The 24,858-nt window shown below is 43.1% G+C and overlaps 1 protein-coding gene across 1 annotated transcript; it reads right to left on the reverse strand.

Moving 5' to 3' along the window:
* Positions 1–1,904: 1,904 nt before the first annotated feature.
* sncaip (synuclein, alpha interacting protein) lies at positions 1,905–23,097 on the reverse strand. Its single transcript, XM_079567417.1, has 14 exons — positions 22,948–23,097; positions 18,841–18,926; positions 18,048–18,120; positions 16,614–16,969; positions 16,266–16,397; positions 14,522–14,708; positions 14,032–14,240; positions 13,759–13,938; positions 12,554–12,667; positions 12,330–12,455; positions 10,492–10,661; positions 7,870–7,959; positions 5,754–6,037; positions 1,905–2,731 (listed from the first exon to the last, which is right to left on the reverse strand). Exons 2-14 carry the CDS (start codon positions 18,895–18,897, stop codon positions 2,151–2,153), a joined length of 2,559 nt encoding a protein of 852 aa, XP_079423543.1. The 5' UTR covers positions 18,898–18,926; positions 22,948–23,097; the 3' UTR covers positions 1,905–2,150.
* Between the last annotated feature and the right edge of the window lie 1,761 nt (positions 23,098–24,858).

The following is a 24,858-nucleotide window of genomic DNA, read 5'->3' on the forward strand; positions in this document are numbered from 1 at the left end:
TTGCTGTTGTTCCCAAATGGTCTCCCGTTCAAGAACCAGCCAGGCCCTTCCTGTTTAGATCTGATGGGATCAGGAGGAGGAAGAGCAAAGGGGGTATGGCTGCAGTTACATAGCGAGCACTCTGGCCCACGGGATGATTTAATCCGGCCCCCGACTTGTAGAGCACAAATCCCTGAGTATGTCCCAAAAAAAAGGAAGTCTCTAGCCCATTCCTGTGCGGAGTTAAGACATTTTAACTAACTAACCAGTTTACTCATTCCAGCCACTAGGGGGCAATTTGAATAAATAAAAAACAATTCCACAGGTGTCCAGCAGAGGACACTTACATAAGAGATCAGAATATAAACACATTATAGCCACGTGGTAAATGAAGCTTACAGAATGAATAATGACTACAGTACTTTGAGAAACTTGTGACACAGACTTGTAAAGCACAATACAAGTGTAAGAAGTTATTACTTTGGTCACATTACATAATGATGTTTTATTTGAAAATATAAATAAATGGAAATTAAAACAAAGTGGAAGACTTGATTACTATTTTTGCAAACCACTACAGTGAAGCAAATATGTGCCTGAATCAAGTGTTGATCTTGTGGATATCGTCGTGGGGACGACTGTGCAGGCGAGTCATCTCTACTTCACTATGAGGCATTTTGGTCTGAGTCATACAAGTCTATGTTATAGCCGACCCGGTCCGGCCCCCCATTACAGTCAGGAACAATAATGTGGCCCCCCAGAGAAAAAAGTCTGAGGACCCCTGCATTAACTCAAGAAAATGCACATAGCGCTCTAAACTAGCAGATTTTATACACAATAAAACCCCAAGTAGACACCGAATCACAGAAATCAATTAAAGACGTGGGAGTTTGTCAATAAAAGCCTCTTTATTCCCAGCATTTCTCAGAATAGTTTCAGAATCTCCACATTATTCGTTGGTCTCGAAGTCGACCCGTCGTCATTCCGCTCTACGCTACGGAAGGAAACTGCATAGATTACAAAAACGGTACAAAATCTTAAATACTGATGCTATTTACACAGTGGTTCATAAAAAAACAGGAGAGTGTCACAAACCAAACAAGTGCATGAACATAAATATGATTCTAAAACAGGCTAAACAATGTCGACACTCCCATCATCGCGCAGATGCAGACGGCATACGACTGCTCCGCTAACCTCACATTCACAAACGCATGAGAGTCCGTCTTGTGCTGCTCTGTTCGAGTCCAAACCGAAAGTGATGCGGCGTCGACGGAAAAACAAAAGGTATGGGCTACATTAGGGGTATCTCACGGTCAGTCGATTCTTTTTCCCTCTTTGTTTTCTCAGAGGCATCTTCGAACGTGACCGTTTCTTTGTGTTCCCAGAGTTTCCGTCTGTATCTTACCCTTAACTTGATTGAGGAAATGTCCGGCCAAAAATAACGTTAAGACGTTCCAAAATCAGGCCTTTTGCATCAACAAAATAAAAAAAAAACGATCATTAGTTTAACCAGAGCCCCATAAGGAGCTGGTGCTGTGTTCAGTTTGTGCTTCAGACCAATGTTTGAGGCACTTAAAAAAAAAAATCACCGTCCGACGACATCAGCGCTCTGCAAACCTTTTTCAGCTACTTTTCAAAAGCAGAAGAGCGCTTCGGTGAGGCCTTAGTCGAGGAATGAAGAAACCAACTTGAGGTTCCTCTTTGCACTTGACCACTTTTTTCCAAATGTTTGTGTCAAAGCATGATCCGAAAAGAAAAGGCTCCTTGAATGTGATTCAGGCGTCTGGATAAATGTAGAAATCCTTTGGGAGCGACTTGGAAAGATCTGTTGAGCCTCTTCTCTTGTCTATAAGGCTGGGCACCGTTAAACCAGTCTGGTATTGGAAAAAAAAGTTTAGGATCTATTTTTTCCACATTTTCCCAATTTTTTCCCCTTATTTTTGCCCATTTTTATTGCTAATATTTGACCTATTTTCACAGAATTTATTCCCCATTTTTCACCCATGTCTTGACATTGGAGATGAACCCGATATTGTATATTTGCAGATCTTTCACACATTATATTTCTGTTTTCTGGTTCTTGATTACAAATATTTTAGTATCATTAAAGTACTGGTATGGAATAAAATATAACAGTACCCAGCACTAGTTTTGAGCACTTCTTTCCTTCAGACGTTGCTGCTTCGATTCTTTCCTTTAGCTCCTCCTCCTGGCCCTCCCCCTTTCCTCGCCGGAGAGTTCTGATTGGCCGCCGTCGCGCCGCCGCCGCCGCCGCTGCTGTTGCTGTTGTTGTTGTTGCTGTGGTTGGAGTTGCCACTGAGCGTCTCCATGATGGACCTGAAGGACCCGAAGGACCTCTTGGCGTGCGGCGCTTTGCCCGGCTCCGCGGGCTCCTGCTGGCTGCGGTGGACCTGCTCGTCGAAGGTCACCCTGAGTTTGAGGTTCTGGGAGGTCTTGCGGCGGGACGAGGGCGACTTGAGCGCGCTCTTGGGGCTGGTGGTCTCGGGGGGGCGTGGCTCCGCGGGGGCGTCGCCCAGGGAGTGGTCCACGGACTTGGACTCGCGCAGGGAGAAGGCGGACTTGCGCTGGTCGGCGGAGGAGATGGAGTGAGGGATGGACTGGGAGTGGGGCAGGTGCTTCTGCAGCATCAGCTGGAGGTGGTCTGGGACCGCCTGGTCCTCAGGGGGGAGCAGCAGGTGCGAGGGCCGAGGGCCGGGGGCGGCTTTGGCCTCTTCAGCCTGGACTGCGTCTGCAGAGAAGAGATAAGAGATAGAGATAAGCCTTGATTGATCTCACGACGGAGAAATTCACTTGTCACATCAGCTCAGCAAAATAGACAAGCAAACTTATATACAATGAATAAAGAAGCTTTAAAGGGACTATACAGACTTTAAAATATTAAAATGATGTATTTTCCTCCCCCTACTTGTTCCAGCCATGTCCTAATGTGTAGAATGAGCTCAGACCTGTTCACCACAACTGCCTCTAAAATCCTGCACTGTCACTGCACGAGCTTAAAGGAATAGGCCACCGTTTTTACATACTGAGATATGTTCTTACCTTAGCTTTGACGAGTTCTTTAGGACCTGTCTGATCTTCCCCCGTGCCTTCAATCACGTAAACACAGCACAGACGCCGTTAGCATTTAGCCTCTCCCTCTCTCCTCTATAGCTCCAAAACAGGTCAAGATAGAAGCTACCAAGCTCTTCCACGTTTTCATTTAAATATGGTTACGTGAAGTGTTCCACTACAAAGTATAATTACACAAAATTAAACAATGTGGATTTTCAAAACGGATAAAAGGGGGAACTATATTGTAAGGCGTAATAATACCAGGAGTAATTTGGCATCCGCGCAGTAAAGTGAAGATTACTGCGCGGATTTCGAGCTTGGTAGTTTCTATCTTGACCTGCTTTGGAGCTATAGAGGAGAGAGGGAGAGGCTAAATGCTAACGCCGTCTGCGCTGTGTTTACGTGACTGAAGGCACGGGTGAAGATCAGACAGGTCCTAAAGAACTCGTCAAAGCTAAGGTAAGAACATATCTCAGTATGTAAAAACGGTGGCCTATTCCTTTAATATATAGAAGGTGCAGTTACACGTATGACCTGAGGTGGCAGTAATGAGTATAAAATGGCAAACTTGCATCTTGCCCCTTTAAGTGGCAAAATGTATTTAACCATAAAAAACAATTTAATAATTAAATCAGAGTAGACTATAAAACAGTGTAAAGTTTACAGGTTGATAACGTGATGCTGATAGAGAGATTATTGCACATTGATGACAGGAAATGGGAAGTTTAGAACAGTCACTCTTAACTAGTGCAGCGTCAGGACTCGGGCTGGGCACCGTTAAACCAGACCAGTCTGGTATAGAAAGAAGAATTAAGATTATTTTTTACATTTATATTGGAAAAATAATAGTATCAAAAAGGAGGAACCACATTTTTTTTTGCTGTTGGTCCAGGGACAGGATTAAAGGAAGCGACTTGAGTGCAAATTTTGTATTACTAATAATTTCCAATTTTCCCCCATTTTTCACACATTTCTTGACATTGGAGACGAACCCGATATTGTAAATGTGCAGATCTACCACACATTATTGTTCTGTCTTCTGGTTCTAGACAACAAATATTTTCGTATCAGTAGAAGAAGAAGAAGAAGAAGATCTTTATTTATATAGCGCCTTTCACAGACATGGTCACAAAGCGCTTTACAATTGAACATTCACTCCATTCTCGGTGGTGGTAAACTACGTTTGTAGCTTCAGTTTCCCCTGGGGGAGACTGTCAGAAGCGCTTTCGCGACTACACACGTCTGCGCCAACGGACCCTCTGACACCACCATACATTCACTCACACACATCATTCATCCTGGCCTATTGTGCATGTTTTAGTGGTAGGGGAAACCGGAGTGCCCGGAGGAAACCTACGCAGACACGGAGAGAACATGCAAACTCCACACAGAAAGGCCCCGTCTAGGTGGGAATCGAACCCGGACCTTCTATCTGTGAAGCGAGAGCACTAACCGCTGCGCTACCGTGCCGCCCAAAGTAAAAAGTATCGTTCAGGTATCGGTATCGAAAACCAAGTATTGTTAAAGTACTGGTATCGAAAACAAATCTAGAACCAGAAAACAGAACAATATTATAATTTACTCCTTCACGTCGATAGGAGCAGCTGACGTGGCTCGGGCCTGTGAAAAAACAAAGTAAAGGAAGTATCAAACTTATTCACAAGTTTTATCCTTCTAAATGTTACATTAAAAACAGATTTAAGAAAGAAATTGATATTGATTGTAGTTTTTGTAAAGTATATCCTGAAACCATTGTGCATCTTTTCTGGTACTGTCCAAGTGTTGTGTTATTTTGGCAGAAATTCTGTGACTTTATTCATGAAAATATTGAAAAGAATTTTGTTCTACATTGGAAGAGTGTATTGTTTGGTCTGTTTGAATCTAACTTACAAAAAAGTAACTCTATTTCCTTAATTAATCTCTTATTATTTTCCGGGAAAAGGCCATGTTTCTCTGCCTTTTATAACGGCTCCAAACAATACATTCTCTCAATTAAATTTTCTGAAAAACAGAAGGCGATTAAGACTGTTGAGTGCTGTACAGCGTTGAATGTCTTCATTTAAATCCTGAAACCCCCTAGCGTTAGAATATGTTTTTTTCTTTTTCATCATTATTATTATTTATTTATTTATTTCCCTCTTTTTCCCTTTGCTTTCCTATCCTCTCTTTTTTTCTTACTCTTTGTTTTTTATGATCTTGCACTGGTCCAGCAAAGCATCGTTTTTAATCTCTAGAGGTTATTTCCATGTGCAACTACTGTAAAATGTTTCAATCATTGTCTACTACTATACATTGCTTAATAAAAAAAATACATACAAATAAAAAAAATAAAAAAAGAATTATACATTATAACCATTTGTAAATATACTGTCAATGATTATAACCTTAAAAAAACAAAAAAACAAGTCACTCCCTTTATTTCTGTCCCTGGACCAACAGCATCAAAACTTGGATCTAACGATTTAAAAAAAAATTGGTTCCTCCTTTTTGATACTTTCCTTTTGCCGATAAACTAAACTAAACTAGACTAAACTAAACTAAAATGCCGTAATATTCGTCTTTTCATTACCTGCTTTCAATACTTTATTTGATACCAGTAGTACCTAAACTTAACAGAAGCAGCCCTAGTTTTAAAGCCTTTATTTATTCCTGCACTAAACTAAAGTCTGCTGATGCGAGTGACCCAGGTCTGCACTCACAGTTCTGTGCGTCTCCGTTGACCTCAGTGTCCGACTCGCTCAGACTCCTCGGTGTGATGTGTTTGAATCGGGACAGCTTCAGCGGCGCCCGGCGCGGGGGGGCGGGGCCTGCGGCGGGGGCGTCCCGGCTCAGCGTGCCCGTCGCGGGGAGCCTCTCCCTGGGGCAGGCCGCCTCGGACGGCTCTCGGCCCTGGAGCTGCCGGACCGTCCAGCTTCCGTCACCGGGATTGGCCTCCGCCGTCAGCATCAGCTCAGGCCACGCCTCCACAGGGGCATGATGGGAGCTGTTGTCCCGAGAGACGGGGGGGGGGTCACACAGGGATGGAGTAACAGAGGAGAAATCAGTTTGGTGATAGAAACACATTGTAATTAAAACCATTCATTTGCATAAAAAGTTTATAGAAGCATTAACCCTTTAACCCCCACATTAACTGAGGACTTTCTCTCCAGTTTGAACCAAATCTAAAGCTTCTCGACAGCAGAGTTTACAGACTGCAGACCAGGGTAACGCCTCATTTGAAAGCTAAGACCAACAAAACTCTTCTAAGCTTCTTCCTTGTTTTTATTATGATGTTTTAGTTGTTCAGTCACAGGTGAAGTGACATGGGGATGTTATATCGGGAGGCTAGAATTGTGGAGCTTGTTTGTGCTGCGGTTTCAGTTTGGCCGAAACATCTGTTTACTTGGAGTCCAGGAAAGGCCACATTTATTGTTTTTATCATTAAAACACTGAAAGTATCGAATCGAAAACCAAGATCTATTACAGTTTTGTTTCTTATAGTAAGACAGAAGGTTTAGTTTACCTGCTTGACTAGTTTCGATCACTTCCTGTGATCTTCTTCAGAAGCGCCCCCTGGTGGTGGAGGTGTCGTGTCGTAGCAGCTCACATGGATTTTCCAGTCAGTAGGGAGAGCTTACCCCCCCTACTGACTGGCGCCTTCACCAGGACGGCATCCCAGGTGTGGGATAAGGTGTACGCTCCCTCGTCCCGGTTCAATGATGTTGATGCACGTTTCCTGATCTCGATGGCTTCTCTGATCCAGCGGTGATACTTGTTACTTTCGGCACGGATCAGGAAACGTGCATCAACATCTATGAGGAACCTTATCCCACAACTGGGGCACGGCACCTCCACCACCAGGGGGCGCTTCTGAGGAAGATCACAGGAAGTGATCGAAACTAGTCAAGCAGGTAAACTAAATCTTCTGTCTTACTATAAGAAACAAAACTGTAATAGACTTAACCTAAGAAGACAGTATGAACCTTCTACAAAGAAAATCAAGATCGATCAATATTGGGAAAATAATCTTTTTTTTTTTTTTGCAAAATTGCCCAGCCCTGCTCTCTGGTGCAGCTTCATCGAGAGAGAAAACACTCACCATAGCTTCACTACAGCTCTCTTTCCCTTTATTGTATTGAACGTTGGGCTGTCAATATTAATCACGATTAATTTAATTAATCGTGATTAATTTAATTATATTAATAAATTAATATTAATTAATAAATATTTTAATTGTGTCCTTATATTTCACTTCATGAACCTAAAAGTTTGAAGTTTCTGTCCAAAAGGTTCAGCACAAAAGAAAATGTCTCTAAAAAGTGAGTTGTCAATCAGCTGTTGGACTTTTCACATAAATATGAAATGTGCAATATGTGCAATCAGTAATCACGTGCTTTAAATGTAAGCGTTTTTATGTGGGATAAGTATTAAAAATTAATATAATTATTAGAAAAAAATTAACTGCGATTAATTAATCACGATTAATCGCATTTCACAAGTGTGATTAATCGCGATTAAAAAAAATGAATCTATTGACAGCCTTAATTGAAAGAATGATTAAAATATTCTGAGAGCACATTTGAAGATCATATTTCAGATTTGTTTGAGCAGTGCAAGTTCAGTTTAATATTTGAATGTCCAAATACTACTTAATGTAAAGGTTCAGCGACACGCATATTACAAAATCTTCAGGATCCAAAAAACAGTGAAATAAGTGAATACTAGTTAATGTCACAAAGGAAATCTTTTGATATTCCAAAGCAAATAAGACTCAACGGGCAACTGTTGAGTGAGAAATTAAGCAGGATTTTGAACGCCGCTGAGTGTGACACTGACCCTGGTGACCTGGAGGGGGTGCTGTCGCTCTTGCTTGTCTCCATGATCCTCTGCAGCTGTTTCTGGAGACTCATCCTCTCGGTCGCCTGTCTGTGAACCGACACAAAGCACAACCATGGAGACGCTGCAGCTGGAAGCATGGACTTTTCACACGGGGATCAAGGTTGAGATTTTTTAACCTCGTTTCTCCCTTAACGTCTTAGATTTAATGTCAGTAAAAAAAACAGACCAAACTCCCCTTCACGATGGTCCTGGAAGTGACTCCCACATGGCTGTGTCGCTCCTTTCTCACGTGTCCCCCATTCCCAAATACTGACACGTTTGGTATCCACGTGTAGCATGAAAGGCTGTGACTGAGATGTAATCCAAATATGGTCATTGACTTTGAGGGAGTCAGTTTGGAAAATTTTGGAAATGTTATAAAAATTGTGAAACAGTTTGGAAAATGCATCGTATGTATTTTGTAAAGAAACGAACACTGTCAAAAGTTTGGAGACACTTTCTCCAGTCCCTGAAGGCATTCATTTATGAACAAACACATATGGAATTATGTTTCCTCAATGAGCTTCATGATGTTGTCACAGAAATGTTTTTCACTTCATGTCCATCTCATGGACAACCTTATTATGTGAAGCTCATTGAGAAAACTACAAGAATAAAGGGCGGCCATTTTGAAGACTTTAAAATGTAAAACATATTTTGACTTATTTGACCCATTTTTGTCCCATGTGTTTATTTAATGTCTTCAATGAGAATCACACAAAGTAAATAGCGTTGGAAATAAAGAAAAGCTGATACATAAAAAGTTTCCAAACCTTTGAGCGGTAGTGTATGTACTGTGGAGGCCACCTATTATCTAGGTAAGGAAAAAAGATCGCAGGATAAAGCTAAACTAAAAAAGCTAAACTAAACATGATTTTTGAACAGAACAGTGCAAAACTTATTTTGCAACATGCTCAAACTTGTGCGTAAAAGAGGAGGACGACTTATTCAGAGCATCATCTGCTCGTCAATATTAAAGGAATAGGCCACCGTTTTTACATACTGAGATATGTTCTTACCTAACCTTAGCCGAGTTAATATATCCCCGTCTGCTCTTTGTCCGCGCGCTCTGTCAGGCAAACGGAGCACATACGCAGCCTCTCCCACATGTCACATAGCTCCAAAAAAGCTCACGATAGAAGCTACCAAGCTCTTCCACGTGTTCCCTATTTAAATAAAGTTACGTGAAGTGTTTTCATGCGAAGTATATTTACACAGAAATGTAACATGTCGATTTTATAAGCAGATAAAAAGGGGGACTATATTGTGAGGCGTAATGATACAGGAGCACAGCGTCCGCGCAGTAACTCCTAAAGACTTCCCCGCTCACTTCCGTCAATAGAAGCTGCGTGACTTGTACAGAGCCTTTTACAACAAGCAGAAAATATATTTTCGGAAAGTGCTCTCGCATTCCTACCTCATGGTGGAGCTCCTGAGTCCTGTGTCGTCGTCCGGGGTGAGTTGGAAATCTGTGAAACATTACTACACTATATACTTTCTGCTTGTTATCACAGCCCGGCACGATGCACGTAAAAGGCATCGTTCACAAGTTATCCACGCTTCTTCAACTGTTCTCTGCTGCTCTCTACAAGTCACGCAGCTTCTATTGACGGAAGTGAGCGGGGGAAGTCTTTAGGAGTTACTGCGCGGACGTTTTGCTCCTCGTATCATTACGCCTCACAATATAGTTCCCCTTTTTATCTGCTTATAAAATCGACATGATACATTTCTGTGTAAATATACTTCGCATGAAAACACTTCACGTAACTTTATTTAAATAGGGAACACGTGGAAGAGCTTGGTAGCTTCTATCGTGAGCTTTTTTGGAGCTATGTGGGAGAGGCTGCGTATGTGTGACAGAGCGCACGGACAAAGACCAGACGGGGATATATTAACTCGGCTAAGGTTTGGTAAGAACATATCTTAGTAGGTAAAAACGGTGGCCTATTCCTTTAAGGCTCGTATTACATGAATACAAATGCAAATTGGAGCTCATTATTTGCGTTTTCTCAATTTAACGTAATGTTTCAGAAACAGTGGGTGAAAAGGACAGTATTTAGCAGTTTGCATCGTGCGTGTTAGAAGCTGCTCCACGCGCTGCTCCGTCTGCTCTACACAACACGCCTCTGATAGTATTTATCCATGCACTCTCAGCTCCGATGTGAGATCCATCGCAGCGCTAAAAAGGGCTGTTTAGTTTCCGTGCAAAATGAAAAGCTAAACCAAGCGGTGCTCCACAGTGGCTGCACTCAGAGACAGAGCGGAGTCCTGATTTTAAATATGGTTTGATTTTCAATGGCGGGCTTAAAAAAATTCTGTCAAAGCCTCAACCAAGACTGTCCGACCAGGCGAAGTTCAGGTCCTTGGACATTTTCTGTTTAGACATTTCTTTCAAAAACTGTGTCGCTCCCACTGAGTTGTATTGGCCGCATAAGTCACAAAATAAAAGCATAAATTCAAACCTGGGCCTGTCCATTACATAGATTTCTTTGCCCTTCTTACATGAAAACATAAAACGACAGAAAACTAGCCTCATACTTCTGTCAGCGATCTACACGAGACTTCAGTCCGGTCACTCACTCGTTGAGTTGCTTGGTGAGCTTGACGACCTGCGAGGCCAGGCTCATGCAGGTTTCCACGACGACCAGGTAGCGCGCACAGGAGGTGTGTCCGTGCCGCTCGGCGCTCTGGGACGCTCGCTCCCCCTGCTGGTTCAGCACCGTCACGTTGGAGCCGTACTCAACCAGCGTCTGGGGGGAAAGAGAGAACAGAGGAATGAGGGAAAACCACACACTGAAAAACAAAACAGACACAACCCGAATATTTGGAGCCAAAACTGCAGCTGAATGTGCTGAATTATTTTTCTAGGTTATATTTAATATTTAATGACATTTGGAATCCAGTGTATCGCTTTTTAATGACATTTCAGGTTGGCCTGTCACGATAATTACTGTATCGACTTATCGTTCAATAAATGACAGATAAAGAATCACATTTTGGACTCAATGTTATGATCAGTACATGTATTTACATTTTCCCTCATTTTCTTGATCCTATTTTTGTGGTACTTTTTTTAAAAACAGTAAATTGTACTTCATTGAAGACATGAGTCTAGCGTACATACTTTTAGGTCACTTTGGAATCTGTTCTCCTCCTTAGCCCTTTGCCTTGGCCCTTCCACTCCATTTTGTGTGAGAGTCACGAGAGTAACTAAGTCGTGAACTTTCTTTTACTTTACTCATACCCCTCTGAGGACTTTGACAAAATATGGAAATAAGCGGCAAAGCTAATTCACAGACATCAAAAATAAGGAATTAGATATTAAAAATCCCTGTGAAATAAACTTCTATTGACTGTAAAGAAGGGCTGTGCAATTAATCGAAATTCGATTACAATTTCGATTATTACACTAAACGATGACACATTTAAAAAACATTTTATTTGATTTGCATTATTTCATGGGGCTGGGATTATTTTCCCTTCGCATTTCACGTGCCATGGCTCATGTTTTTGCCTGACATGAAAACAAACAGCGCTGTGTGATGATGTCATCAGGCCGCGCTGCTCAGTTTGCTTGCGCAGGTGTGAGGGCTGGCCAGCAGGGGGCAGGCGTGAAACAAAGACCTCTCCTTAATCGAGGCAAACTTGGAATCATTTGTACTTTTATGACTGTTCAGAAAACAGAAAATATTCAGCATAGTTTTTTTTATTAATAAATATATAAATAAATTAAATAAATACTTTTTTTAAAGGCAACAAATAATTGTTTGAATAATTGTGATTTCAATTATGACAAAAATAATGATTTTTTTTTTTTTCCATAATCGAGCAGCCCTACTGTAAAGTAGGACTGCTCGATTTAACCAAAAAACAATATTACGATTTAGATTTTATTTAGATATTTCCCCCATTTACCGTCAATAACTTTTTGTTGCATATAACTAAAATATTGCCTAAACTGAGACAATGAAATATTTACAACTGACTTATTAAAGTATTACCTACTAATCATTTAACATAATTCAAAATAGCCCATATTTATATACTTTTATACTGCAATATTTGTTGTAAATAGTCTAAATAATTTCTTGCTATTTGCATCTTAATTGTGTTTTAGCCAGTGTTTATGAGATCAGTTCTTGTCTTATCTAGGACCTTCTTCTCTGTGGAGACATGTGAATCCAGTAGGAGGTGAGACAGGAGTTTCTATGATCATCAGAGCGTGTAGCAAAAAGCAATCCACAGCCATCAGCTGCAGGGCTCAATATCACAGTAGATGTTGTTCAAGAGTGGAATGAAAACCTGATTTGGAGAAAGCGGCGCTGAAGTTTAGTCACTTTGTCTGCACATGCGCCCTATGTCTTTATCTGCAGCTGTCCCCCACAAAGGAAATGACCATATTTGGATGACGTGCAGACCTGTATGCAGGTGAGGTGCCCGTGCTGCGCCGCTGTGTGCACCGCCGTGTTCCCGTTGGGGTCGGCCTCGTCCAGAGAAATGGCCTGTTCCTGCATGAACTGAAGCAGCCACAGCAGCACCTTCTCCTGAACACACAATATACACAACAGTAAACACAGCACTGTACTCCTGCAGTATTTGTATGGACAGAGACAGTGTAGATGTGTGAGTCTGTGGATCTGACCTGTCCGTGCTGTGCGGCGTAGTGGATGAGGCTCGGGAACTCTCTGGTGCAGCTCAGTTCAGCGATGGCTTCGGTCTCGCTGACCATCCACCGCACGCACTCCAGATGCCCGTTCTGAAAAAGGGAACGGAATCCTATTTGTAAAGCGCTTCAAGGAAGACACGCTTCACACTTTTTCATTTTCATTCACTCCGTAAGTTGGCGGTGAAACACTTGCACATCTGCATCAATGAACCCTCTGACCTCCAGAGGGTTCACTGACCTCCACCGACTCTTACACCGGCCCCTGGTACCCAGAAACTAAGCCGGCTTAGTTTCCGAAATCAGACGAGATCGGGCACCGGGGTTTAGGGTTCAGCTCAGTGTGAAGTGTGCCCTGTAAACAAAGCCACCATGCCTTCATTTAAGGAGTTAGGTGGAAATATTTCCTGAGGTGGCATTTGATTCAAAAACTGGTTTGGCCTCCTTTTAATCTGAACTGGAAATATTTTATCTACGGATGCACACTTCCTGTTTGGCAGCCAATCAGCTCTCAGCTTCCCCCCCGACAGCGCAGACTAAACTTCCTCTCATTTGTTCACACTTTGGATAAGGCTTCAGAGCGATTTGTTCAACTCAGACACTGAACTTCACAATCTAACAGTGTCAAACTAAACCAGAGGTTCCCAAAGTGGGGGTCGAGACAGGAGCTGATTTCAGGACAATACTTTTAATATTTGGAATGAGCTTTAATTGTCATTATACAATTGTACAATGAAATTAAGGAGATCAGATGTAGGGTTAAGTCCTGAGCCGCTGCATCACCACCAGCATGTTTTTGAGTGGAAACTGGAGTGCCCAGAGGAAACCTACGCAGACTAGGGGAGAACATGCCACACCGAAAGGCCCCGTCCGGCCCGGGGGTGGGGGGGGGGGTACTATATGTTTGTTTGTTTGTTTGTTTGTACACTTTATTGTCCCCGTAGGGAAATTTGTCCTCTGCATTTAACCCATCCTTCGATGCCGCTGGGGCATCTCCATGATGTGGAGCCAGGCTGATGGTCAGAATCACCTGGCTGGAGGATTAACCTATTGCACATGTTTTGTTTTTAGTGGTAGGGGAAACCGGAGTACCTGGAGGAAACCTACGCAGACACGGGGGGAATATGCAAACTCCACACAGAAAGGCCCCGTCCTGGTGGGAATCGAACCCGGGACTTGTGTACCTTGACGGCGAGTCCGGCGGGCGTGAGCTCCTCCGTGTTGCGTTCGTTGAGCCCGTCCTCGCCCATCAGAGACGTGAGGTGCTGCAGACACTGGCTGTGGCCCTGAGACGCCGACACGTGCAGCAGGTTGTTGTTCCGCTCGTCTCGGATCTGCTCCAGGTTATCGGCCGCTAAGTGAGGCTAAAGAGGAAACAGTTATCGGCCGCTACGAGGCTAAAGAGGAGAGATTGTCTAGTGCTGCCTCTAGTGGACAAACGTGTTACTGCTCCTCACCAGTAGAGAGACCTGTCCCTCCCTCACGATGTTGAGGATGTTGTGGTTCCTCTTTGTCTCCTCGTCCATCTCCGGAGCCGGGGCCCAGGGTTTGGACGTGTCTGGCCTGGCCGCGGTGCCTCCCGCTTGGGCAAACATCAGACTGGAGCCCCCCGCTTCGCCCGAGGCCCTCTGGACGTCCGGGAACACGCGGGCCGACAGGAGCTTCTCTGGAGGAGAGAGATCATCTTTACAGGTCCAGAAAAATTAAGCTCATGCATTCTGGATGTTCTTAGCTTTCAGATGATGAATGGCTTGTTCAGGCCTGTTATAATAGCAAAGTTTGCAGTTCAATATATTGAGGTGGCGAGTAACTAGCTCGCCCTTCTCCCCCATGAAACTATATAACTAAATACTTTACAAACACACATTTCATTACAAACACTTTTCCAAACTTAATGTTTCATGAATCTGCAGTTTGCTTTCTTTTGTCGATCTCTGCTGCTTTTACCTGAGTGCGCTCCGGCGTCGGAGAAGGAGGAGAGGGAGGAGGAGCAGCTGAGCAGCCCAGAAACGTGTCCGTCTGTGGGGGTAAAGGCTCCGGCGGCGGCCCCCGGGCGCTGGAGGTGATGGAGGTCTGGGTCGACAGATCGGGACTTTCTCAGGTCGGACCACTTCACGGGAGACAACACGCAGAACTGAGAGGAACAACAGGAATGAGGAAAATGAGGGAGGGCGTTATACAGATGCTTTTTAATGCCATTATACAGTAAAGCTTCAAAATGATGAAAGATAAACATTTGTATCAATCGTATCAATTGCATCGTTCCCTTTTAAATATATATACTACTATGTATTTGCTGTGGGAAACTTCTCTTTTTTTCATCTTCCTTGTATTATCTACATTGCAGGTATAATATACTAGTTTATTTGGTTTTATCATGTTCCCCAATTAAATCCAAACGCCAAACAATGTTAAAACTGGCCTTTAAAATTCCTCTAAATATATCCATGCTAACACTGTCATGATTCGTCTTTTGTTCCCTTGTTTTTGTATGTTTTCTTGTGTTTGGTTTAGTCCTGTGTTTTACTTTGACATGTCTTCTGTCCTTGTGATTTTGCCCTGATGTGTTTCCTTTGTCCTTTGTCGCGTCATTGTCTACGTCAGCCCCGGTTTTAGTTATTTTGGTTTTCATCGTCTATTAAACTTCACCAGTTTTGTTGCAGTCCTGCATTTTGGGTTTTATTTTCTTCACTCCACCACAACCGTGACAAACATTAACAATGGATGAACTTAGTTTTAGAATTTAATTCAGGGTTTAAGTGAGTACTTTTAACACTAGTACTCTGGGGGCCAGCAGGAAGAGGAGGGGCCGCTCTGTGCATCAAAATTGGGGAATGCTACTATTTCCAAATCAATTAAAATTTTTACTGACATTTAAAGATTTTTGGCACAATTCATTCCGAGCTTTTGAATGCCCCGCAGAAACCCTGACTCATGTTTTGTTGCACAATGCATTTGCGGATTTACCTCCTCTGGCTGCTTCTTATCAAACCTTCCGCTTTCCATTCGCTGATATTTAGATAACGACGACTAAATGATGTTTAGGTCTGTCTCAATTTTTTTTTTTTTTACAGGATCATTAATCGTGTCCGAAATATTTCACCGCAGGAGTTGCTAGATTAAATGAAAATCCCAGATGATCCAAAACATGATCATCCTTTATTTAACCATAAAGCAATAAGTCGATATAGTCATTATCGAGACAGGCCTTCACTCACCATAGCCCTAAGTTACAAATAGGGGTGGGTGCCGTTAAAAGATACTTGGTTTTCGATACCGATACCTGAACAATACTTCATTCTGATGCCTATACTAAAATATTTGTCGTCTAGAATCAGAAAACAGAACAATAATGTGTGGAAGATCTGCACATTTACAATATCGGAATCATCGAAATGTGTGAAAAATGTGGAATAATTCGGGGACAAATTTGGGGAAATTGTGGCAAAAAGAAAAGAAAGAAAGAAAACAAAAGTAATGGGGCAAAATGAGCAAAAATTAGGAACAAATTGAAAAAAATGGGGCAGAACTGAATGGGGAAAAAATGGGGAAAATTGGGGCATTAGGCAAAAAAAAATGTAACAAAAAATGGGCAAGAATAGGGGTGGGGGGATTAAGGCAAAAAAAAAACAATCTATTTCCCCATAACAGACTGGTATCGCTCAACAGACACACAAACGCTGTTACTCACGGGGGTCTGCGCACTGCTGCTGCCCAGGGACAGGGCCTCATTGTGGGGGAGAGCGGCGGCCTTGGCCCCTCTCTGGTTCCTCTCCAGAGTCCCGGCGGCGCTCGCGCTGCAGCCCAGCGCGCTCCTCTTCTCCTGGGGCAGAAGACACAGGGGGGGCTCACAGACACAGTCCATTTGTCCATGTGTTTGGTTCAGGTTAAAAGCCTAATTAACGTGCGCTCTATGAACAGTAGGTGGCGCTGTGCAGGTGTACTGTCAACCCCACTGACTCTACTGACTACACTCGCTACTGCCACCTCAGGTCGCACGCGTAACTGCAGGTTCTATATTAAGTCGATGGCCTCGTACCTGTGGCGTCCGGGGCAGCGTGGTGGACATGGGGCTGGACTTGATGTACGGCACGTCCAGGATCTCGTCCATGTCCAGGTCGTAGTGCTCCAGTTCCCCGAACAGGCTGTGGGGGGCGCCGGGTGGCCTGTGTTTGGGCGCGGGCTCGGTGGTGGTGGTGGCGGCGGCGGCCGGAGGCGCTTTCTCGGGGCTGGGGTCATCCTTGGGGCCGGGGGCAGGGCCAGTGGCGTCTTTGGGCTCGCCGCTGTCGGTTTCCGGGTGGTGCTTCAGAGGCGACACCCGTTTGACGGGCCTGAACTTGCTGTGGACGTCGGGGCCGTGCGACGAGGCCCCGCGGCTCCAGTTAATGACGGGAGCTGGACAGAGCGCGGGGAAACAGATTTAATGACTGAATAATACAAGCTCAATTATGAAACTTTTACTAATGCCCCGAACACTAGATTTTAAAGCAGTACTAAGTAACTCTTGCCCCTAGAGGCCATAAGCGTAACTGCAGGTGTCGTAGCAGGTAGCGATTTTTTTACTCATTAATTGACTTGGAGAGTAAATACTACGCTGACAGGAAAGGCGAAGGGGGAGAGGGATATTGTACATCCAATTAAACAATGGAAATAATTTTTTTCACTCAAACTTGGCTGTAAATACTGTTTAAAGTGACGCTAGCCCACAGTTAGCTTTGCCCATTAGCATGCTAGCTTCTTCTTCGTGATTCCATTAGTGTGTATTGGTTGCTCCGACCCGGTGGCAGTCAAGTTGCAAACATGGTTCTCCTATTGTGGTAACTCTGGTAACGGTCAAAATGCTGAATTCCACACTTGGTTTTTGGTTAATATCTCCGTAGCGGCTGGACCTCTACACATGAAACAAAAACTGTCCCAAAGTCCAGCGTCTTCACTCTCAGCACAGATGAACTATGGTCACATGACCGTCTCATAAAGACGTCCAAAAGAGGAGACGATAATCCAAATGATGAATAAGATGAACGTGGCAGGTTTGTGAATCCAATCACTTCTAATGCCTCTGCTCTGGCTCACATTATCACAGCACGTTCTAGAATGATGTCAACGAGATCTATGACTAAGTATTTCAGCCAGTGGGCGAGGACAGCCCTTCTCTTTGGTCCTCATGGGGGGAGCTAACATGTGTCTGTAATACCAAAAGACACTTGGTAAATAGTGTTTCTATGAAGACTTTGACCTTGTTTGTCCTGCTGAAAAGCCTGGCTCCAAAAAGTTTTTTCTTTTTCTGAAAAATGCTATGACCCATGTAACAACACTGGGCGAGGTGTCATATTTTAACCACGCTGGTTTTTGTGCTTCAGCATTAAAAAGTGGAAGCCTAAGTCTATGATTGACTGGCTGTTTTTTTCCACGAAATTTAGATTGAAAACCAGATGGAAATCAATCCAATGCTTTATGTATCACAGTGTCAGACCTGCCCTGTCCTCGCTGGCTCCATCGTTTCTCCTGGACAGCTCCGGGATGTTCTTCAGAGACGACACGGAGTACTGGGGAAAACAGAGAATCTATCAAACTTGTCCAATGTGTGAGAAAATCCACTCCTGTCTCTAAAGTCGGACAGAGGCTGGTCACTGCTCTCAGGGTCTTGCTGAGCTTGGTTCCTCTGGTTGTGCGTAAAAACAGTGTTGCGCGGCTAACGTGCACCGCGGGCCCACTTTATTTTTATTTTTTTCCCACAAAAACTAACACTTGCATCGAGTGAAACAGGCCCATTTTATAACTGACCTTGCGTCACATGAATGATCGCATTTTGAGGGACTATTTTCTAGCAGATCACTCCGCCGCAAAATGCAAAATGGTTAAAATTACTCTATGGACACAGTCATTTATATGATTAGTCTGGTGTTATAAGTGATTCAGGTGCTCTGTGGAGCGGGTCACACTGTTTTTAATGCAGGCTAGCTGATACTGTAGAAATGCGCTAGCCTTGCACTAGCCTAGCGCCACGTAACTCTTCAAACATAAGAACTGCTTGAATTACAAAAAAAATATCTCCAGAAATCAACAACACTCTGGATAACTAGGAAATGAGGCCCTATGTCAAAAATCCTGAAATATCCCTTTAAGGATTAACCCCAGCATGACATATCAATATTTTCACCGTCTCGTCTTACTATCATGTTAATGGTGACTGTAGGTAATCCACATATGTATGTGCTACTTTTGGATCAGGGATTTAATTGTGTTCTGGTGATGCGTTCACTGACCACTGCATCATCGGAGAAGTCGATCTCATCCAGGTCGAGGTATTCAGGCGCCTCCATCTCCGCGCCGCATCCTCGGAGTCACAATCCTGCAAAAACATGAACGAAACAAACAGAGCTCTTCAGACGACCTTCTCCTCAGAGGGCGAGCGCTGACCCACTGTGCCACCAGAGGAAAGATCACTTTGGATTCCAACAATAACAGAATCCTTAAAGTGTGAGGAACAACTGTTGGGATTTTCCAAAGAAACAAAGGCTCAGAGCGACACCAGCCTCAGTTCAAAGCATTTCACTACAGGAGGATTTACCCAACACGGGACTCCAGTATGACCCAGTTACAGCTGCAATAAGGACTAAACCAGGACTAAACCAGGGCCAGGTCAGGCCCCCCAGAGCTCCCATCTGGATCTCAGACAGTCCCAAGCAGTTCTCTCAGTCCGTTTTTGCTTTAATGAAAAGTACTGTAACATGCTGTTGTATACCTGCTAGGCTACCAGGGGGCGCTGTGAGCGTGTGGAAAAGTGTGCTCTGAGAGAAACAGGGGCACGGTTCTTTATGTCCTGTCCAATGGCCGCTGGCTGCTCTCCTTTGTGACGACGACACTAAGGGCTGCCATTGCTGTAGTACCTCCATAAAGCCACTAGGTACCCATTGGAATGGAATTGCGCTTTAGACACGTAAAAAACAACTTAAAAGCCTGGTTTCTAATTTTCTTAAACTTTCTACAGATAGATATTCCTCCTGTGATAACGCTGGGTTAGCTACAATTAAAGAAACCAAGCTGGTTTTCAAAAATAAAAAGTTGAAATCTCGTACTAGTTAGCGACTGTTAGCATTAGAGCTGCGCGAACTACATGTCACGCAAGGGCCGAGTCTACAGTGAAGACCCCGCCCTTATGCCCTTTTTAGGCCCATGCTTCGTCAGAGCTGGGGAGGCGGAGTCTGTAAATCCGCCATGATTTGCCCTTCGAGTGCAGTCATTGTGGCAAACGGGGAGGAGTGAGGAGGAGTCTATTATTTTTAACAGTCTCTGTTCTGGGTGTTGAGCACGAGCTGTTGCTGGAACAGCTCGTCACTAAATAAAACACCTTAAAGCTACATGTCGGCTAGTTACTTGCCTGTAAGCGCGGGGCATTACAGTTGCCTGGAAACCAGACTCAATCGCTGGTGGTGACCGTGGCATCACCTGCATTTCCGCAGCCGTACATACGCAAGCGAACAGTAAGCGGAGTAAACCAATCAGTGAAGGGCGGGCGTCTGCCGTTGATGCAGTGTTATTAGCAGTTTTGCGTTAATATTAATAATATAGGATTATGAATCACAAAACTCACCTACGGTCTATGTGTTTTTAGCATAGACATATTATTAATAGACTGTCATTCCTAACTCCTCCCCGTTTGACAATATAACTACGTTCGAGCTCTGACGAAGCATGTTCCTAAAAAGGGCATAAGGGCGGGATCTTCACTGTAGACTCGGCCCTTACGTGACATGTAGCTCGCGCTGCTCTAATCAGGGGCAGACTGGGACTGAAAACCAGCCCTGGACTCTGGTTAGCCTGGCCCAAATTAGTGTAAATGTGACACTTCCACAAATACATATGTGAACCTCTTACCTTAACCGAGAGCATTTTCTCCAGTTCGGCTTTACCCAAATCTAAAAGCTTCTTTACTGGAGAGCAACACTGTAACGCCTCATTTGAAAGCTCAAATCTAGAAAAGTGATGGTGACTTTTTGTCACGTTGTCGTTCCATTTTTGTTTGTTGTTGTTTGTTTTTGTTGCTTTTTGCTGCTTTTTCATTACTTTTTTGTGGCTTTTTGGCGTGTTTTTGTCACTTTTTCGTTGTGTTTTCGTCTCTTGTTTTTCAGGGTTTTTTGGTCATGTTTTTGTTGTTTTTTCCACCGCTTTTTTCATTGCTTTGTCGTCACGTTTTTATTTTATTTTAGATTTTTTCTTTTTTTTTTTCATTTTCAGTTCAGTTCAGTTCAGTTCAAATGTTTTATTCAGCCATGGTGTTATTACAGACACAATAATAACAACAACAGCAACAGAAAAGTCTTCAATGCTGAATAGGAGCATGAGGAAGACATTATCTATTAATTTTCGTCACATTTTGTTGTGTTTTGTTCACTTTTTTGTTGCTTTTCCAGCACATTTTTGTTTTTGGATGCTTTTCTTTTAAGCTTTTAGATTTGGGTAAAGCTCGGTTTCGCCCGGGGGTGAGGGTAAGGTAAAGTGAGGGGCCAGACCGGCGGCCCTAGAGCCAGTGGCCCTTCTGTGCTCTTCCAGAATGGACATGTGGCCAGTCCGCCCCTGGCTCTAATGCTAACAGTCCGGCCCTAGAACGAGCTTTCAATTTTTTTTCTTACAAATGCATTCCAATGGGAGACTAGCGGCTATATGGAGGAACTACAGCATTGGCGGAGCAATAGCAGCCTCTAGTGTCGTCGTCACAAAGCAGAGCAGCCATTTAATTACAGAAAAAGCTCACTCTCTCCCATGCGCCATTCGTGGATTGTTATTTAGGGTCTTCCGTGTCCCATGAGTGACACTGCGCGCAAACAACACGTGACCGCAAATAAACAAATCTGATTGCACGGCTCGCTTGAGTTTCCTGATGCCGCCAACAGAGGGCGCACTGTGTCCCCTCTGTGTAATAAATACAGAGTGGAGTTAATTGTGGTCTCACCAGGCTAGCATTAGAAGCAGGGTCGGACTGGCCATATGTCCATTCTGGAAGAGCACAGAAGGGCCACTGGCTCTAGGGCCACCAGTCCCGCCTCAACCGAGCTTTACCCAAATCTAAAAGCTAAAAAGAAAAGCATCAAAATAGCGAGAAAAAGGGGATGAAAAGTCAACAAAAACATGAGAAAAACACGGACAAAAAATGATAGAAAAAATAGCTCAAAAAGCAACAAAAATATGACAAAAATGTGGCGACGTGACCCAAAGTTTCCGTCACTTTTGTAGGTCTTAGCTTTCAAATGAGGCGTTACATTGTTGATCTCCAGTCGAGAAGCTTTTAGATTTGGGTAAAGCCCAGTATAAAAAACATGAATCTAAAGGGAATTCCGTGGAGTATGGTGCACCACAAGGTTCCATTTTGGGACCTTTATTATTTATTATTTATATTAATGATTTTGCTTCTGTTTCTGCGACCACCTTTCCCGTTCTTTTTGCTGATGATACCGATCAAAAAAATAATAATAAAAAGCCGAACTGGGGAAAATGCACTCGTTAATGTTATGGCGGGGGGTCAGAGGTTAAAATATGTATTTGTGGAAGTGTCACAATTACGCTAATTTGCGCCACACTGCTCAGAGTCCAGGACCGTTTTTAAATCCCAGTCCGCCCCTGATTAGAAGTACTTTGTTTCCAGCCTTTACTCATAAATGATTACGAGCATGCCCCACTTTATGTTCATGGTTATAATAATTCAAATAAGTAGAATAGATCAATATTCACTTGTTTAAACAGGCAATACTGATTTTGTTCATCTCACATTCATGATTTTGTTTACTATTATTCTTTTACAAATCCGTGTTCATTGGCTGAGCTTCGATGTGGCACAAATTCTCAACACGACCGCCCAGCAAAACCAATGTTACTTAACCTTTAGCCTAATTAAACAACTTCAACATTCTTGCACGTTTCTTTTCTGTTGTTGTTGCTTTATACAACCGGCCATTTCAGGCGGAAACGAGTCTATTTTTTCCCTGCAAATTGGATAAATGTCACTTCTGGACGCGCATACAAATGGGCAGTGTCATACCTGGTTATTACGCTCGGTAAACAACACCAAAACACTGGGTTGGGGTTACATTTGGGCATTTACGGTAATTGCCATTTCAAATAACAGTGTTTAAAAACGCTGCGTAATGTCTACGAGAGGATACGTTAGAACAAAGGTGTAAAAGAACAGGATTAAAGCGAGATTAGCCAAATTAGTGACAGCCGATTGGATCCTATGTGGACACCAGCTGATGCTAACGCTAACAGGAGAGCGAGGGGAAAATGAGGTCAAATGGCAAAAGAAATCCCTGAAATAAACACTGGGGTTGTAAAAAAGGACAGGCATCTTTGGTGCTGAGTGTATTGCGAGGTTGTACCTGGGTGGAATTGTGGAAATCCGGGGGGGAATGTTGCTTTTCGTGGCGCGGATGGTTAGCAGCGCACCGTTAGCTGGGCTCCACGAATCCAAGCGTCTTTTTTCCCTTCGACTCGCTCCCGTTTCTTTTTTCTGCACAAAGACTCGGGGATGCGTGCGGCTCAGAGGGAGGAGAGAGACTCTGAAGCCATAAAAGGCTCAAACGAGGAGTTTCGCTTCAATTAAGTCCGCCAGAAAGCGAAATGGAAAGTCTGTGCGTAATGCGCTTTTAGTTCACTTTCACTGGATTAGGAAACATATGCTGGGTTGAAAGGTTTAATGAGGCCAGTTACTTTTTCTTTTCTCCCACACCTTATATTAACTACACATGATTTATTATTGAACTGCTTAATAAAGGAATAAGTCAAGTATGAAAAACGACCCATGATGAGTTAGGCATGAAATGTAGTAGTTAAGCAGTTATTAAGTAACTATTAGGTAATGTGCGGTGCCTCAGGGCAGCTGCCTTGGGCCTTTGCTCTTTAATATTTACACAAATGAAATGCCACTGGCTCTTGACAAAACTAAAATAGTAATGTATGCTGACGACTCTACTCTGTATTCATCAGCAAAAGACATAATAGAACTGCGACGAGTATTAGGTGAAGAATTAAAGCAGGTGTTAAAATGGACTCAAGAAAACAAATTGATATTAAACACGTCAAAAACAGTTGCAATGGTAGTTGGGTCTAACAATAACATTAAATCAGATCCAGAACTAAAACTTGAGATAGAAGGAGTTCAAATAAATCAGGTATATGAAACTAAGCTGCTGGGAGTTTTAGTGGACTGTAAATTAAACTGGACCAAACATATAGAAATGATAGGGGTAAAAATGGCACGTGCGATCTCAATGATAAATAGATACAAGCACTGTCTTACACAGCAATCTACTAAACTAATCACACAAGCGCTGGTACTGTCCTACTTGAACGATTGTCCAACAGTCTGGTCAAATGCAACATCTGAAAGAATAAAAACCTTACAAGTAGTACAGAACCGAGCAGCTCGAATGGTGCTAGGCTGTGACTACATGACCAGCACAAAGGAAATGCTGAGTAAACTAAAATGGTTGTCAGTGAAAAACAGACTCTTGTACTCTCTGTTATCCTCAGTAAAAAGTATTATGTCAACTAGATGTCCAAAGATCACTTATGAAAATCTCCTGTTCAGCCATGAGAAACACAAATATAAAACCAGACATGCAACGGCCAGAAAATTTCTCTTGCCAACAGTAAGATCGAATAGCATTACGAGGACCTTCACATACAGAGCTATGCAGGCATGGAATGGACTTCCAGATAGTCTAACGATAGTGGAGGACAAGCAGAGATTTAAATTGTTACTGAGAAAACTCTTACAAACAAATGTGGATTGAATTTGGTGAATGAACGTGTCATGTGATATTCCTTTCTGAATGCAAATATGTGCTACTTTTATGTACAGCTTTTATAGGATTTTAGTAGGATATACAAATGTACTGATACACATTTTTGTATGATTTAAATACTGTTTTTACTTTTTGTGAATGGATTTAGTGGGACCCCAGGAAGAATAGCGACAGCATGACTGCGCTAATGGGGATCCTTTCAATAAACAATAAAGAATAAACAATTAAGTGTTCACTAATGAATTGTTCATGATGAATTAAGTTAATGCGTTGTTTAATAAGGCTAAATAAGGTGTAGTTATTATAAAGTGTTGCCGAGAAATAGGCCTAACTAAAGCAAATGTGTGCATACAGAGCCGTGGGAAGATGTTTTAGTCAGGGGGCGCTGAGGGACAAAATGTACCCCCCCAAAAGACTTTTTCTGTGCATAAATCCTATTTATTAACCTCTTAACTCCCGCCTGAACCGAGAGCATTTTTTCCA

This window comes from Gobius niger (assembly GCF_951799975.1).
Source record: "Gobius niger genome assembly, chromosome: 1".
In the NCBI taxonomy this organism is placed as follows: Eukaryota; Metazoa; Chordata; class Actinopteri; order Gobiiformes; family Gobiidae; genus Gobius; species Gobius niger.

Coding starts and splice junctions, on each gene's coding strand:
- sncaip (XM_079567417.1), bottom strand. CDS start 18,897: ATGGAGGCGCCTGAATACCTCGACCTGGATGAGATCGACTTCTCCGAT. Junction 12,668..13,758: donor CCGCCGGACTCGCCGTCAAG/GTACACAAGTCC, acceptor TCCCTTTTTCAG/AACGGGCATCTGGAGTGCGT. Junction 10,662..12,329: donor GGCACCTCACCTGCATACAG/GTCTGCACGTCA, acceptor CTTTCCCCCCAG/ACGCTGGTTGAGTACGGCTC.